Source organism: Anarhichas minor, unplaced genomic scaffold (genome assembly GCF_050575085.1).
Source record: "Anarhichas minor isolate MPS153535 unplaced genomic scaffold, ASM5057508v1 ptg000001l, whole genome shotgun sequence".
Classification (NCBI taxonomy): Eukaryota; Metazoa; Chordata; class Actinopteri; order Perciformes; family Anarhichadidae; genus Anarhichas; species Anarhichas minor.
The window spans coordinates 917,821-936,261 of NW_027466447.1; the positions used below are offsets into that span (position 1 = coordinate 917,821).

At 40.6% G+C, this 18,441-nt stretch overlaps 1 protein-coding gene across 2 annotated transcripts in view; it reads left to right on the plus strand.

Annotated features, from left to right (window-relative positions):
- Positions 1 to 2,332: 2,332 nt before the first annotated feature.
- Positions 2,333 to 18,441, plus strand: part of LOC142931344 (dual specificity calcium/calmodulin-dependent 3',5'-cyclic nucleotide phosphodiesterase 1A-like) — a 31,281-nt gene continuing 15,172 nt past the window's right edge. For both annotated transcript variants that reach the window (XM_076078676.1, XM_076083533.1), the window contains exons 1-8: positions 2,333 to 2,417; positions 6,893 to 6,943; positions 7,579 to 7,738; positions 9,815 to 9,928; positions 10,952 to 11,134; positions 12,804 to 12,870; positions 14,861 to 14,977; positions 17,867 to 18,007. In XM_076078676.1, coding sequence (XP_075934791.1) covers positions 2,333 to 2,417; positions 6,893 to 6,943; positions 7,579 to 7,738; positions 9,815 to 9,928; positions 10,952 to 11,134; positions 12,804 to 12,870; positions 14,861 to 14,977; positions 17,867 to 18,007 — 918 coding nt within the window. The remainder of the gene's footprint in view (positions 2,418 to 6,892; positions 6,944 to 7,578; positions 7,739 to 9,814; positions 9,929 to 10,951; positions 11,135 to 12,803; positions 12,871 to 14,860; positions 14,978 to 17,866; positions 18,008 to 18,441) is intronic.

The window sequence follows — 18,441 nt, forward strand, 5'->3', positions numbered from 1 at the left end:
GAATAACAATATTCTCTGGAGAAGAAGTTTCTCCTTTTGGAGAAGGATTTATCGCGATCCACACTGGATGACACGGCTGTTTCACAACTATGAGAAGACAATGAGTCATCACCTTTATCCAGCCCTTTGGCACATTTGTCTATAAACAAAAATAGGTGTGCCTGGAAACATCCACACAGTCCATGCACACATTACCTAATGCTTGTTTCGTCCAAATAGAGTCCGTAGAACTGCTTTACATTTAATTATTGATCATGTAGTCGGGAACTTGTCTTTAAAACAGATCTGTCAGCCTCTTTGTGTCCAGACAGATCTTCCAAGTATTAATTCGTCTTGTTACATAACATAACATGCTCCGTTCCTCTACCACACTCTGTACTACCTACATCCACAGGGTTTTCACTGGGATTTCAGAGGGCTTTTGACCTAAAACAATACAATTTTACATAATTTTGGACAATTATTATGATGAAAGATAACGCTCAAATAACTTAAAGACCATTCTTGTTGTAGTTGAATAATTATTTTATTAATTTACACATGTAAGTAAACATTTCATTCTTCTGGCAATGTTTTCACTGTATACTATATATATATTCACAAATCAAAAAGCTATGACGTACAGTTTGATAAGTGTTTTTAAAAGAGGAGCTCGCCAATAACATAAATAATGGCAATAGTCGATAGCCTAGACCTGCCCACTCAGTAAGTGTGAGGAACATCGTTTTAACTGCTTATCACTGTACTTATCAGCTTTAATTAATGAATTACTTTAACAGGATATGACCACTGTATCGAAAGACTGGTACTCCCCCCCCCCCCCACCCTCATGCCGTGTGTGGGCTCGTCCTGATGCTCTCCACGTTGTTTCTACAGGCTGAGGCGCAGTTCAAAGAGTTGTATACTGACAGGAAAAACCCGACACGCAGTCTCTCCGGTCACCCTTTGTCGAATACTTTAATGCCGTTTGAACGTGTGTATTGACTTTTGATCCTCAAAGAACATTTCCATAGCACTACAGAATAAAAACAGAAAAATGTCATTGTGTTATTTGTTATACATGTCGCCAACCATTCCAGAGAAGGATGTGGGAGACGGAGGAGATCCTCGCTGTGGAGAAGTACATGATGTCCTTCATCACTTCCTGCCGTGTTCTGGGGAAGAGCGACTGGAAACTGAACTGGAACAGTAGCTCTCAAAACTGAAATTGGTCAGCCAAAAAAATCAAGAATCGAATCACAGCACTCATGAACAAACGTTGAAGTGATCATTCAATGACACCTGTTATGCTTTCCATGTCATAACATGTTCAAATCATATCCTTTGTAGAGTTTTGTAAGGACAACACATTTAGATACCGTTCAGTGTTTGTCTTTGTTCCTCTCTCCTTATCTCATCCAACCTCACTGTAAATTCCTACATTAAGAATTTAATCACAGCTCGCAAGATGAAAGTTTAAAGCGATCAAGGTCCAGTGTGCAGGATTTAGGGAGATAATATTCACAACAAAAACTTTATCAGTACTCTAAAATTGATAAACTACAAAATGTACAATTACTTGAAAGGAACTACATTTTTAAACAAATTGCCAAGCTCCAGCAGATATCATGCTGCATTATGGTACCACAGCAGTCACCATGACAGTTAAAGGTGTTTGTGGTTCCCCCAAAATAAGTTCAACCTGATGTGTGTACAGTGGTACTCAGAAAGAAAGACCTCACTAATAGCTAAATTCCTGCCAAGTCTCCATGAAGGTGTTCCTAGAAGGATGTGTGTGTGTGTGTGTGTGTGTGTGTGTGTGTGTGTGTGTGTGTGTGCGTGTGTGTGTGTGTGTGCGTGCGTGTGTGTGTGTGTGCGTGTGTGTTTTAGGCTGAGGAAATATTTTGGGGATTGAGGGATTTACACAATTTTGACATCGGACACTATGTATAGATACACATGTTACAATACATAGCCTATATGATACAATTATGTGAACAAGGAGGTTGTGCGGGAGGAAGAGACTTTATCATAGAAGTGGTACACAACTGAGGAGAAAGAGGCACATATCTGCTGCTGAGTCAGCTGTGAATGATGGAGGTTAGAGAGACACAGAAGAGAGACGGAGTGAGAGCTGCTGTTGTGAGTGCTCTTGCAGGATCACACTGGCCTTGAGGGATGCAGAGCAGGGAGGAGGAGGAGGAGGAGGCCAGCATTCACCCTAAACACGATTGCTGAAAGCTCCACAGCAACTCCAGCCTCCAGTGGGACTTCAAGCACTGCCAGGGTTACAGAGGGAACAGCCCCCCCCCCCCTCACCCACTGACGGACGGAGTGCACATCAGGAGCCACCATGACAGAACCAATGTCTAAAAAACAGGGATTTAAAAAGTGTCGGAGTGCTACTTTCAGCATTGATGGCTTCAGCTTCACCATCGGTAAGACACTCTTTGTTTCAGTGTGTATGATGCGTGTGTGTGTGTGTGTGTGTGTGTGTGTGAGAGAGACAGGGGGGCTTTGCTTGGTGCTGTTGCTGAACAGATGGTGTTCTTTACTTAACGTTTATTATATTTGAATTGTAGCTGCTCACCCGTCTGTATGTAGCGTGTGCTTCAAGAGAAACAAACAAATAGAAAATATGTTTCTGTACTGACAGCTTTAAAGCAACAGTTAGTAACTTTTATGAAAACAAAGTGTCATTATATCCTGACAGTAGTACAAGAGACAGATAATCTATGTAAAACCTCTGTTAGTGCTCCTAATGGCATTTACAAGTTTCCACCACGCCCAAAGGAAAACTACCAATCTACCTGGCTTGACTGTTTCCTACATGGCGGTGGGTCACACATTTTCTCATTTTACAGCTAATCGGTAATTAAAATATGTATCTGAAATAGGCAATACAGTATTTTGACCAGCGTTGCCTAGTTTGATGGTTTGATCAGAGTTGGCGAGGTTCACGAGCAGTGATTGACAGCTGTGTTAGAGACTCCAGGCTCTGATTGGTTGTTTTCCTTTGGGCGCGGTGAAATCTTGCAAATGCTATTATGAGAACTAAGAGGAGGCCGAGGATCCTGATTATCTGTCTCTTCGGTGTGAACGCAGCATAACGGTACGGTGGCTTGGATAGCCCTACGGTGGCTTGGGTAGCCCAAAAAGCACGGAGAAAGCTAAAACTTATGCTGCGTTCACACCGAACGGGGCGCTCGGTGTGAACGCACCTTAAGGAATAGACGGTCATTAATTTTTAAAGCGGCGGCTCACTTGACCGCAGAGGTAGTTTACATGTAAAGTCAATGCACAGACGCGAATGGTTGCGAATGACGCGAATTTCCACCGGGCTGCGCGAATGACGCTGGAAGCGGCCGTCATTCAGACGCAGTTGTGCGACTACGGAAAATATCGCTCTCAACGTTTTGGTGTCACCAAATCGTACCATACCCTCGTATTGCCAAGAAAGCCCTTGAGATACTCACACCGTTTGTTACAACGTATCTTTGTGAGCAATCCTTTTCGAGGATGGTGGACATGAAAACTAAGAAAAGGAACAGACTTTGCTGCGAAAATGATATGAGAGTGGCACTTGCCAAGGTGAAGCCGCGCATTTCTGAACTTGTATCTGAAAGGCAACAGCAAAAGTCACATTGATTTGCAGTAAATATTCACTGAGTTATGTTTTTGTGTGAAATTCATGTTTTGTTGGTTTTGTTCTTTGCACACAGTGATTTTGTGTGCAACTGATGCATGGTTCATTTTGTGCACTAATAAAATATATACCTATGTTTTGAAGAAATCATATTTTATTTTTCCAATTACGAAGGGTTCGGTGAATGCACTGATGAAGCTCGCAGGGTTCAGTACCTCCAATAAGGTTAAGAACCACTGCATTAGACCTTTCAACTCATTCACATTCACACCCATTTATACACCGATGGCACAGCAATTGCCCCAGGACATATCGGCATGGATGGATCTTCGAACCGCCTGTTTTCGGATTGGTAGACGACCCGCTCCAACTCTGAGCCCCATAGAGGACTGAACTACAAAGCAGGCCCTCATACCAGCCTACCTACCAAGGGCAACTCTAAAGATGGTTGGAAGTCTGGGCTACAGTAAGACTTGTCTGATAGAGTCTAGGTTTTAATAGGTCTGTGGGTAAAAATAGATCTCAAATGAATGAAAAAGCAACCTGCCACGTGCAACAGAACTTTTGATGCCATCCAGGTTTGCCTTCACTGACAAGCCCATCAAGACCAGAGCGGCTCTTTTGCCATTTTACAGTGTGTCTGTGTTTACTGACTGCTATTTCTATGGGAACCAGAAGAGATTGGGAAGTGACTGTGACATCATTTTGACTGGTGTGTTGTCAGTTGTTAGGGTGCGGAGCTCAGGGAGTCATTATCACTAATGAAGTGGCTGGTCTTGATTTCCTCCTTCACTGCCTGATTACAGCTGTACTCCCCTCCCCCATCACTTTCTCACACACACACACACACACACACACACACACACACACACACACACACACACACACGCACACACACACACATAGAGGAGTACAAATACCTGGGTGTCTCCATCGACAGCAGACTGAACTGGAAGACCAACATCAACGCTGTGTACAAGAAGGGGATGAGTCGACTATTTCTTGAGGAAACTTCGATCCTTCAATGTGTGCAGCAAGATGTTGGAGATGTTCTACCAGTCTGTTGTGGCCAGTGCACTGTACTTCACTGTAGTCTGCTGGGGGAGCAGCATTGGAGCCGGAGACACCAACAGACTTAACAAACTGGTTAAGAAGGCCGGCTCCATCATTGGCTGTAAACAAGACAATCTGTAAGAGGTGGTGGAGAGGAGGACACTGAAGAAACTATTATCCATATTGGATAACCCGGATCACCCTCTCCACCACCTACTGCAGGGACAGAGGAGCACTTTCTCCAACAGACTAATCCAGCTCCGCTGTCACAAGGACAGATACAGAAAAACATTCCTGCCCTCTGCAATAAGACTTTATAATAAAACACCTCGGGCCAGATCATCGTCCTTCACATGACTACAACAACGCTACACGGTTGTTGCTTGTTGTTGGTGATCCTTGCTCTACTGCCCAGGTTGTTTAGTTACTAGTTAATACCACTCTATTCATGGTACATACTGTGCATTTCAATTTTTTATTCTATTTATCTTATTTTTTTATTAATCTATTCCTTCAAATTCAATATCTGCTTTGTTATTTTATTGTACTGTATATATTGTGCATTCCATAAGTTATATTTTACTCTGTAAATTGCTGCTGCTACAAACTAATTTCCCCCTGGGGATAAATAAAGTTTATATCTATCTATCTATCTATCTATAGTAATCCTTTGCTCATTCTGGGTGGGGGAAGGTCAGGTGTCCTCCTGGGAAACCTGCGGCTCTTCAGCCCCTCTGTTGCGGCTCCCTGAGTCTACATCCACACTAATGCGTTTTCGTTTTAAACGATCTCCGTTCACACGGCGTTTCAGCATCGTTTTCTAAATGATCTCCGTCCAGACTTAAACGTCTGAAATAGAATATCACGTGACTATTCACGTACACTGGGCATGCGGGTGGGTGCCGGTGTAAACAGGAAGTAGATTGGTTGCTCAAAGCCGCTAACGTGACTTCAGACGGCCGCTCCGTAGGTCTGATAACGCCGCTGGACACGCTGCAATAACAGCTGCTTCCTCCATAATAATGCAGACTTTAACTGAACAACAGCTGCTAGTAAAGGCAACAAGGTCAGTAATACCTGACCTTAAATAAAAATGTTTTAATATTTTGTCAACTAAAATGTGCTACACATCCTATTACGTCGCTGTCAAGCGCCTTTCCCTGCAGGTGGCTAATCATGATTTGCAGACCCCCGCCCTCTGTAAACTATCAATGGATAAATCCAAAAAAAGAAAAGTCACAGAGGTAAATAGAGAGTTTAATTCTGTGTGTATTCATTTGCTTTCACTGCCAACGATGCTGGCTTACCTGTATGCTTGATATGTGCAAAAAATGTAATGTTGAAAAACACTTCCAGAACAAACACACAGCGTTTGCTGAAAAGTATCACGCTGGAGATGAGCGAAAAAGAGCGATTTCTCAACCGAGCAAGTTTTTTTTCGCCTCTTCATATGTTTGATATTGTTCTAACAGGTAAAATAGCAATAAAATGTCAAGAATTGTCTTTATTCTTGTTCTATAATTTCATAAATACAACAAACTATAGTTTTTGTATATATAATACAACTATATACAAAACTTTATAAGCTGTGATATCAAATAGCTTTGATCAAATAGCTCCAGACGAATTTTATTTCGTGGAAAATAGAGCAAAATGGCTCTTTGGATAGTAAAGGTTGCCGACCCCTGTCCTGTGCCATACATTATTCTTTATTTTTCCTGATAAAGCTCATGCTGACTTATTTTCTTGAACTTATTAATTATTTTGTTCTTTTTTTTCTTGTCTTTTCATTCTGTAGTTGATTAAAATTAAACTGACTTGGTTGGCCATATGGTATCCTTCGTGCTAAGTATCACAGACAAGCAAGGATACTGACATAACTGGGTGAACAATACATTTAAAATATAGGATTTCTGGTTACTGTTTGTGATTAAACCTCTGCACAGGTTGATGTTGGGTAGAGCTATCCTGGGAATGAACATGAGGTCACTAAACTGAATGTACTAATGAGAATTATAAAGGTGAAGGTTACTCCGCGGTAACACGTGCACCAGGTGTCAAACAAACAGTCTGTAACTCTAGCACAGTCCCGAGAAGATGTCTGATCAGACAAGAGAAGTGATGCTGAACCGTGGCTGTTGAGGCCTTTAACGTCTGACTTAAATTACAAATGAGAATGTAAAGTGAAAGCAATTCTAATTCTTTTCTTTTCAGTTGCCAATGAGGCGGGGCAGAGCAACCGCTATCCAGTGGCCCGCTTGGCTCGTGAGTTTACCAAAGTTCACCCTTTCTCTATTTCAAGTTGTTATTGTGATGTGTGTAATAGAGACGGATATGATGTGATGGTGCGGTTGAAGCAAGGGCGTAGGTTTCGTCTACACATGAGGGGCCATTGTGTTTCGGATCAGACATGAATCTGTCCCTCGCAAAGCTGTGTAAAAGCGAGGGGACACTGAGCCAGCAGTCAGAGGACAGATGCTGAAGTCCAAACAGTCAAATAACTGTAGACTATAAAAAGCTGGCCTATGGACAGTCAGAAAACGTTACCTATTATTACCTATTATGACTTCATTCTTGAAATATTACAACTTGCTTCTCGCAATATTCTGAGTTCATTCTCCGACTCTCAGATTTGTATGTTTTTTCCAACAGTGGCCCTAATCCTCCGTCGTAGTTGACAGATCTTATTCTCTGACTCGTGGCTGTATGAGAGCAGCTTTTACTGTGTTCCCTCCAGTCCACCTCCTGCAGCTACGTATCTGTCAGTCTATTGAAGCGCTTCCTCTTCTCTCTGTTCTATGGATGATTGTAACCACTGCTTTTGTGGTTGATTGAATGGAAGCATTGATGTTGTACACACATGGAAATGCAAGCAAAGTTTCTTTATGAAAATTGTTCAGGCTCACGGTCGCAGAATGCACTATGCACCGCCGTAACAGCTGGCGTTGGCATCAGTGAACACAAAGGAATTTTGATTGACCCGCGGAGCGCCGAAGAGATCCTGGCTGATGAGCTGCCGATCCCTGATGCCCCCGATGCCATGGAGAAGACTGCGATCAGGTCACTCTCACACACACACACACACACACACATACAGAAACAAAGTGACAGACATAAACTGGCCTTTGGTTTTCCTTGTCATTTTTGACATGTGCTATGTAAATGTATCATCCACATGCCCTATGAAGTTGTGATGAAGTGAAATGTGAAAGAGGAGCTTTGCTTGGTGCTGTTGCTGAAAAGATGGTGTTCTTTACTTAAGGTTTGGTATATTTGAAACAGAAACAGGACGTCTCCAAATCTACATTTGGGTGAATATTTTGCAACCAACCTTCACATAATTATAATGCATGTTGGTTTATGGCGTTCGGTCGGTTATACTTGTTGTCTTTATAATTTTTCACAGTACATTTTGTTTGTACGCCCTCTGGCATCTAGGATAAGGCAACAAACAGCGCGTTGAGCATAAATGCCTTAGTGCGTGCTCGTAGCTCGCCATCTACGAAGGCTGGTGGTACGATGCCACACAAGGGTATAAACAAACTTTACACCTCGTGGGTAGAAACAACAGAGCTACAGCCATGCTAGCAGCTCTGTGGAGCACAGCAGTGCTTTGAGCTGAATGCTAATCTCAGAATGCTCACAATGACAATGCTAACATGTGATTGTTTACCATGTTCAAAATCTCAGTTTAGCATGTCAGAATGCTAACATTTACATTTTAAGAATGTTATAGAACTTACTATTCGATTTGCAGGTGACAATGTCAAACTCATCCTCTGCAGACAATGGATGTCTAAACCAACTTTCATGGCTTTCTATCCAATTGTTGAGAACAGGGCGGGGTACAACCACAAGGTTGGTGGTTCGATCCCTTGCTCCTACAGTTTGCGTGCCGAAGTGTCCTTGAGCAAGACATTGAACCCCAATTTGCACCCCGGGCGCTTCACAGCAGCCCACTGATCCTAAAAATGCTTAGGATGGGTAAAATGCAGAGGTCAAATTTCATGTATGTAATGTAAAAATGACGATTGTAATAAAGATTAAGTTTAAGTGTACAGACCGCCTGACATTACCGTTCCTAGAGCCTTGACGCTAGCAAAGCTAAAAATGTTAGCCACAAAGTTGTCTTATTTATAAAATCTGTAGTCTCTGTTAAATGCATACCAAAGTTTTGAATATAAAAAAAAGAATACATTGTCATGACGCTCACCTACACACAATTTGTCCCCTTGAACTTCAAATGTTGACGTGAGTCTGATACCACACAAGAAAACAGTCTTTAAGCTGAATTTATACTTCATTCACGGGCTTGGATCAGTCCTATTGCAGATACTTAAGAGCGTAGGTTTGATTTATAGTTCAACATCAGAATACAGGTGTATTGTACATAATAAGACCGTATTATGTGTTCTATATTCTTTTGAGAATGGAAGGGGAGGAGAATGTGGCTTAAGACCGACTTCTACCCACAGTCTGCATCCAGTGAGTCAGACTACATCCGGCATGGAATGGAGTTCTCAAAGAGTTCTGTATTTTTCTTTGTGGTGAAATGAACTGTGACACTGCTGCTTTGACATTAACATTGCCAACATACTGACATTGAGTTTCTCTCAAGGTGCACATATTGTCTTGCCAAGTGTGAGCTAATCAATCCCAAATCATGTGTGGGAAGTGGCCTCAGCATAGAGATTTTAGAGATGAGTTCAGAGGAATCAGTTCCATGTTAAAGGACAGATGTAATGGTTAACAACCGTGGCTCCTATAGCATCTCTCTCATTCTTTGAAATAGAGACACGACAGTGTTTTCAGCAGTATATGTAATGGTCAAACAGATTATAATGAGAGGTATTGTAAGATGAGGTGTTAAGATCTTTACATTATGGATCAAAGGTCAAAGGTCATCATTTTTTTTTTCACATTACATTACAGTCATTTAGCAGACGCTTTTATCCAAAGCGACTTACAATTCAGAGTCTATCACATTTCTACACCGTAGGCACAGCTACGGGAGCAATAATAATAATAATCATGGGGGACGGGGGGGTATATTTCTCTCTCCCCCTGAAATCAAGCGTTTGGGATTGTTTAAATGAAGTGATGATGCTGATACTGGTGTGACGCTATGTGTTGCAGGTTGCGCTGTCTTGTAAAGCAGCTGCAGAGGGGTGAGGCTTCTGTGGTGGACCTGAAGAAAAACCTGGAGCACGCCGCCTCAGTCTTAGAATCCCTATGCATAGAGGAAACCAGGCAAGGAGATTTCAGCTCAGTTCTGCTTTTATCAAATAATCCTTAAACATGTACTGTGCTATACAAAAAGGTCATTTTTTGTTTGACAAAGAAGGGATTTTAAAAGGCCTGTCATGATTAGTTATAGACTTCTGAGCAGTGGTAGAAGAATTATACGTACTTAAAGTATCCAAAGTGTAGTATTGTATTTATTCACTCTTATAATATTGGATTAATAATGCTGATGAATAATCATAAGCTATTTTTTATTACAATTTTATATAGCATTGGAAATTTTCTAATCTGTAATGAATTATCTATCATAGGCCGCTGTTCTGTGGAAAACCTTCAAACTGTAGCTGTAGTAGAGTAAAAGCACAATGATGGTAACACTATGGGGAATAGCATTTGTCAGTTGCAGTTTAAACACACAAAACTCTTTTATTGATCAAGTATTGAGATACCGTCCACACAAGCTACATTTTCTTAAGCATTCTGAAGCTCAGCAGAGCACTCTGATTATATTTACAGATTATATTAATCTGTTATGCGCTGTAGTACACTGTACATCAGTGACAGGCAGGTGGATATTGATATAGTAGTAATGTGCATGATTGTCCATGGATGTTAGAAATGAGTGACAATATACATTATAATTTCTATTATTAATCCTACTATAAAATGATTATATTAAGCCTATGTGTATATTTTTATTATAATATATTTTTCATATTAATGGCACTGACGTGACTTCAATGTAAAAGACAGCTTTGATGTCGTTAAATGACTCACCATGTTGCTGTTCCTTAGCTTGCTACATATCTCTGGGGGTAGTTTCAGTGTGAAGCTTCATTTAAAGTAGTGAGTAACTGGTAGCTTAGCTCAGTACGGTTTCCAGGTAGCTAAATCAACATTTTTTACTTATATCCGTCTACTTTGCTGATGAAGTTAAATCATCAATCAACAACTGTGGAGAGAAAGTGCAAGTGAAATGATCATTTTTTCACGACCTTTAGTTGTTTGTGAATGTGTCTCTCCCTGCAGGCGGCTGGTGGATCCAGAGGACGCGCTGAATGACATCCAGTCAGACTCGGTGCCATCAGAGGTTCGGGACTGGCTGGCTTCCACTTTTACCCGGCAGAGGGTTCTGATGCGGCGGCATAACGAAGACAAGCTACGCTTCCGCAGCATCGTCCATGCAGTGCAGGCTGGCATCTTTGTGGAGAGGTTTGGCTTGTTTCGTGATGTAACAGTCATCTGGGATTTTAGGCCCTTAATACTGATTTAGTCATCATCTTTTATAAAAAATGTTTGAAGGTTTTCCCCATTTACCTCCCGTGTACTTATTCAATGATATAAGAATTTAGGTTAGTATAAAAAGTGCACTCTCGTATATATGATAGGGTTCCATCCACAGTCTTTTACGATCAAATTCAGTTTGCCATCAATACTGAAATGCAATAACAGAAATCTGACTCATTACTGGTAACAATCAAAAAAACTGCATTATCCTCACCAACCAGGAAGAGAAATGGTGTTGTGACAAACATTGTCGACTACTCTGAGTGATCGCTTGCAGCTATCGGTCAGTGCCAGCAGTGATACCGGTGAATCCCACACATGGCCGTCTAGTTATTTACGATGTTTTAGGATGTCCCGCGCCTGTGCAATTAATGTGTATTTTCATATATAGCATGTGGGGGCGGAACACAGCCTCACGGCAGTTTGTGAAACAGTCACACATTTGTGACCTAGTAATTCCTGTAGGACATGAACTTTCCTTTTTTTTCATGTTGCCTAATAACGCTTTGGGTCACTTGGTCTTCTGATTAAAGGCATCCCTACTAATCGCTCTGACTTCATTTAAGCTAGTTCAGGCTTCGGATGCCAATGCTATCAAAACAGAGTAAAGCAGTGGGGTTCAACCTGTTCTCACTTCCAGCTTGTCAAATAGTGACGCTTGGTCAGTGCACCATGGCAGCTGATTCCGAGCGAGGCCCCCTTCAGGGTCTACATTTGACGCACCAGGCTTTTGACTAACTCCAATGTAAACCCATCTGTGTCGTTATCACACAGTCTGAGCATCTGACGTAGTAGGAAGTGTGTGATATCAACGAATGTTCTGAATGTGATTATATATTTGAGTAATAAAAAAAAAAACAGATTATAAAATGAATATACAGCAGTATATCGGCTGTCTGCACCACAAGCAAAAACACAACGTCACTGTCATTGATTGAAAATTAAATGGAAGAGGAATAAGTCAACAAGAAGACACATACACACACACATGGACACGCAGTCATGGACATAATGCGGAAAAATAGATATTCAAATTTTGTGAAACAAACATTTTAATTTATTTCGGCATGTCAGTTGTTAGTCAGTCAGTCAAGTTAACGTCAACAACACTATTTTCTTTAACCTAACTTCTTGAGAAGACAGAAGTTTATTTGGAGGAGACTATGACGCTCAAGAGGAACCTAGATTTTTTTCCTAAATTTCCTGGTCAAACACAAATATGACTGCCATATGATGAAATAGACATTCATACAGAAACAGTCAGAACATGTGATGCACTGGCTGTATTTGCTCCAGAGAGAGAGAGAGGCCTGTGTAGTTTTATTACTAAGTTATGCTGACAAGACTCACTGCTAACTTTATAACCTATTGCTAATGTAGAAACTGGAGAGAGGAGATAGTGAATTGTATTATTTTATAAATTGTATATGTCCCAATTCCAAACCAGTTTTGCACATTTAAGGGATAAGAAATCATTTGTTTGAAGAAAACAGATCAGAAAGAAGTTGTAATTCTGACCATACTGGTCAGTGTAAGCTTGTTTTGACACTGTGTTGTGGAATGTGTCTATGTGTGTGTTGTATCTCTGTGACAGGATGTACAGACGAACCTCCAACATGGCCGGTCTTAGTTACCCTCAAGATGTCATCACTGTTCTCAAGGTATTAATGTATGTTTGTATGGTCATTTGTGTACAGTGGAAAGCTTGTAATAGATTCATCTATGATAGGAAAATGCATTCCTGCATTTTCAAAATGTGTTTAGTACATAGGTTTGCCAAGCAAATGCTGAGTTTTAAAATCAATCCATTATTTAATTGTCAGGTGGAGGGCTGAATGAGGCTCTAGAATGGATGGCTGATATGGATTTTTTTTTCATATCTGTATTCAAGAGTGTGTTCTTTCAATTTGAGAGCATGACTCACTGATTTCACTTCAGTTTTTGTGATGGTCTGCCTTTAATCCCTGTCCTCACACTCAAATAGTCCCAGTTTGTGCTGTGATTTCGGCTCAAACTACGCTTGCACCCAGACATGTTGTTGCTTGCACAGACTTCCTGCGCTCCAGCTTCAGCCCTTCTCCTCACACTCTACTGCTTCTCTGTGCTTGTGAAATGTTTGCTCACGGATTTCTCACCTGCTCAGATTTTTGGTCAAAATTATCCAACCAATAGAATGCCAGTTGTAGTGTTGGCCAAGGAAATGACGCCTGCCTTGTTGTGGGTGTGTTTGCATTACCTGTTAGAACGTTCTGGACGGGCGGGTCCTCCAAGGCTTCATTATGTACTTCCTTTGCTTTCTTTAGGGCTTTCTGAATAAAATGGTAGTAAACCAGCGTCCATACATTTTCTTTTACTATAATAACTACCCCATCTGCTATTACTGGACCTAACTTTTTCATTTTGCGGTAGCTGACAAGGATGCTGTTAAAAACCACGTCAACTTGCTTGTTGACTGCTGCACACAGAGAGCAAGACACTAGCTTTCTAATGCTAGCTAAAACTGAGGAGGTAACCGCCCTTCATCCATGGTCTGCCAACACTATCTACCTCCCTGTAGCTCTAACTTAGTCTTGCAGTTTCCTTCGAGCCACTTGTTACAAATTTGGTGAGAACAGGGTTAATGTTGACAAAGAAAAAAAGAACCAGATTGCCTTTTTAGTTTAGAGGGTATGATTTCTTCCCAAGATGATCTTCGCTGCCAGTGTTTTGGTAAATTTTGTAAAAAGAAAAAAAAACAAGTTTAATGTAATCTTAAGTTTAAAGGTAAAAATTAAACACCAAAGTATGGTTTACATTTTGTACTACCTTGTTATTTGCAAGTGGTTTTATAATTTCAAGTGTTAATTGTAAAAAGAAATGCTATTTTATCCACAATGGTAGAGCAGGGTCGTCCTACAATCAGAGGATCAGCGGTTCGATCCCGGCTCCGCTAGTCCATGTCAATGTGTCCTTGGGCAAGACACTTAACACCGAACATGAATAAGTATGAAGGAGTAGATAGTCCCGATGAGCAGGTGGCCCCTTGTATGGTAGCTCCTGTCATCACATAAAGCGGCTCATGTTGCACTGACTGGTGCCACTCCCTACCGCCATAAACAGGTTGTCACTAGCTAGTGAGTGGACAAAGTAGGGCGGCATGCTGGTTTATATATTGACTGTCATTTTATTCCAAAAGTGGTGACGAAAGCTCTATAATAAAGCCTTGGAGGGGGGAAGTGGATGAACCAGGTTAAAGAGTAACCGTCTCACAGCAACGCTCTAATAAAGGGAACGCAATTTATTAGAAACCGTCACCTGATTGGTATCTGTTGCATTTAAAAATAAAAAAATGTCTGTGTCGTCTTAAATATTTTTTATTCATGAAGAACTAACAATTAGGAGGCCCACACACACATCCATATATTTTTGCAGGTGCAGGATAACAATAATCTCCGAGGAAGAACAAAAAACTTCACACACACTGCTATCATGTTCCAAGTTGTTAAATTCTCTATTGGTATGAAAACATCTAGACTTAATTGTAAGGGGTATTTTTTACTGTTTCTTATCTATGATACCTTAAAAAAAGAAAGAAACCATAGCAAGTAACCGATGAAAGGGTATATAGACATTCATGTGCTAATGAAACTTCTTTCTGTGTGTCTGTTCTAGCATGTGGACATGTGGTCCTTCGATGTGTTTGCACTGAACGATGCTAGTGGAGACCACGCTCTGAAATTTGTCTTCTATGAGCTGTTCACCAGATATGACTTGATCAATCGTTTCAAGGTATGCCAACAAACTTCCATTGCCTCTATCAGATCCTTCAGATATGTGATTGTGTGTGCACCAACCCTTCCTCCCAACACGTCCAACAGCCAGTGCTCCTTGGGGGGGGGGGAATGTTGGACACATTGGGCTGAGAATGTGTTAGTGTGATCATATGTGTATTATTTTATTTCCAGACATTTGCTAATACCTGGTTCAAATGTATCAGGGGGAAACTGGATGGTAATCATTTGTATTGATACATAAGGTTGCAGAGGAATGGTTTGATCTTTTGCACAATGAATGTACAAAACATGAGGTCAGCAAAGTCTTCATTCTGTGAAGGTATCTCTACGTTTGGAGTACGTAGCTCACATGTGTGCACTGAACTCTAACCTTGTTTCCAATGTAGTGCTCCATCACTCTGCTCGGTTAAAATCTGCAAGTAAAAAATTAGCTTTTGGAAGTATGACAGCAAATGTAAAAAAATGTTATGAACTAGAGCAGGTGTGTGCAACATTAGTCACACGTGCTACCACTGGCAGCAGTAAGTTAGTTTTTTTTGAAAAGCTGGAATGCCCTATTAATCACATGGAAGTCCACCATGTGATTATTAATGGAAGTCCACCTTCTGTCATCATGGAGGATTATTGAATTTATTCAGGAAGTCCAGCCGAGACAGAGAGGAGACAGGGAAGCAGATTGAGAGAGAAAGAAATCATATATTGAGTTCTGTCAAAAACGGATTTTCTATAAAATTGCAATAGCAGCCTATGATTTGTTTTTGTTTTTATTCTTTATATTGAAAGATTCAGCTGCTGGGCTGAAACAGCAGCTATAAAATATTCCCTCTCCCCGGCAGAAGCACCTGAAGTTTTCCTTTGACCTCTTCCTCAACCAAAACAAACTGTTAAAAAAGTAAAAAAAAGAAAATGTAATTGTAAAAAAAGACAACCCATACAAAACTGCTGAAAACTACCCATGAAATCTACCTTTACAGAACTTTTTCAAATTGTTCAGTTTTAGTTGACGTGAGACGTGTTTATGTTAATTTTATGTTCATCATTGAGTTCATAGTTAGTGTTGGAGCTGAATGCATTACACTGAGAGCTGTTTCTAATATTTTAAGTGGATTTTAAGTTTGATCAGTTTGCTAAAACATGTCCAGCTAATGCTAGATTTAAGAGTAAATGTACTCTCTTCTAGCTCTGATTCTACAAATGCTGCAGACAGGTGAATCTGTCCCTTCATTACCTGCAGTATCTCCTAAAACATTATCACAAACCAACATTACCGTTACACCACATATTTCTCATGCATAGAGAAAAATGGTCTGTTGATATACGTATGGTGTAAACAAAAGTTACAAACTTATTGTCTCATAAAGAATAACTATAGTGCAGAACTTTATGTGAATGACTTAAACAAAAGACAACGATACCAATGTGCACAGTTACGCTCAGGAACATTACCATTAGAGACCGGTAGGGTTAGGGTTCGATTTTATTTGCCAGACCTGGCAGAGAAGGCAGAATATTGTAAGACAGAGTGGTGATGTAACCTGTAATTTTGTGATTGAATGAAACTTAATTAAATGTGTGGTACTTTTGGTGTCTTATAAACCCATGAGTTGATGGGCATGTTATGTGCATTACACGAAAATAAAGATAGTAAAGATATCACCAAGTATGCCTTATCAAATTGTAGGTTTTATAAAATACGATGCTAGTGCTAGCTAACGTTAACGTTAGCCATTCTTAGCTGTTGGTATTCACAAGACAGATCAGCTGCTTTACAACAATAAATACTACCACATGTTGTTTCTTACTATTGAAATCTTTATGCTGATTACTGTGGAAGTTAATAATCATAAAATTAACTATGTAGAAGCTACAGCTGAGGGAGCTGATGAAGCTGTATGCGGTTAATGTTACTGTTCAACATCCCATCCTCAACTCCATCATATCACCTCCAAAGTAGCGCTGCACATGACTGTGTTTTTCGTTGCAGATGCAGCAGTTAAGTACTGTCTCCGCACAAAGCACACTAAGGCTAACTGTGGTCTGTTTCTTGTAAACTATGGACTTCATATCCTGACAGGCTAGACTTTGCATCCCGAATAAATTCAATAATTTTCCATGATGACAAAAGGTGAACAGTTATTCAAAACTACCAGGAAAACATTTATGCCCTTAAGTCTTGACAAACAAAATTCTGCATTAAGTTTTCAAATGGTCATTTTCGGGAAAGGTTAAAAGAGCACTCTGCACATTAATATAGCAGCAAACAGCTACTGTCGATGTAAAGATATAGTGAAGTGATGTCTACCTTCACCTTTAGTGCATGTGAGCGTGCCCCACTGGTGGCTCACGGCTGCCGCTCTGCACTGCTCTCATACACCGGTTACAGCTAACACCATCCAGACAAACACTCTTAGCTCTTTCAGCACTTTCACTGTTGTTTGCACTGTGAGCACTGTCACTACCATTTGTCTTTACATTGTCTACCATGTCTTTACATTGTTCTGAAACAATTGACGCTACGCATTAGTGATTTGTATTCCGCATGCATACCTGCGTTCCAGTTACGTGCACTTCTGGTTATATGCAATGCTAAATAGGTGGAGTACTTTTTTACAAGTCTCACTTTATGAACTGAGGAAAGGTCAAATATGTTTGAAGTAATAAAATAACATTTTGAAGAAGACCTGTTGTTGTATTGCACCTTTTGTGAGCTTGAGAAGACGAGTCTGAATTGGAAATTCAAGTTTGCGAATAAATACATAGTTTTGGCCTACAAAATTGAGAATAGCCTGGAGTTATTCTTCAAGGGGATGTGACCGTGGTTAACTCACATTAATACTGCAGTATTTGTCAGGGTACCTCATTGTTCATTTTTCCTCTGTTGAAGGTCCCTATTTCTGCCCTCATATCTTTCGTGGACTCGTTGGAGGTGGGCTACAGCAAACACAAGAATCCCTATCACAACCTGATGCATGCTGCTGACGTCACACAGACCATGCATTACCTGCTCCTCAAGACTGGCATGGTGGTAAGTCTTGGGTTGGGTTAAAGCAAAATGCAATGCACTTCAGAAGTGAATGCTGATTTTCAGTCAATCTTACAAGTCGATCAGCAGATAGAGCGTTTCATGACTCAAAACCCAATCGGGGCGGTATAAATGATACTTGATTGATGATAGGTCAAGTTTGAGCCAATAATAATGATGTAATGGCGATGTCTCTAGAGTTGTCTCAGTTTGGGCTATAAATGAATGGAAGGCTGCATGACAAACTGGAGGTTTAAGGGACTTTGGTTTGTTGTGACTTTTATTGGGTACAATGTGGGGTTGTTACAGCAAAGAAAGAACAACAGAAAGAAAGACCGTTCAGTGAAGCAGTGCAGTAAAGCAAGACTGAGACAATTACTGAGACGAGGACACATGGCTTGCTGTGAGAGAGAGAGGGAAGTTGGTCTGTTGTGATA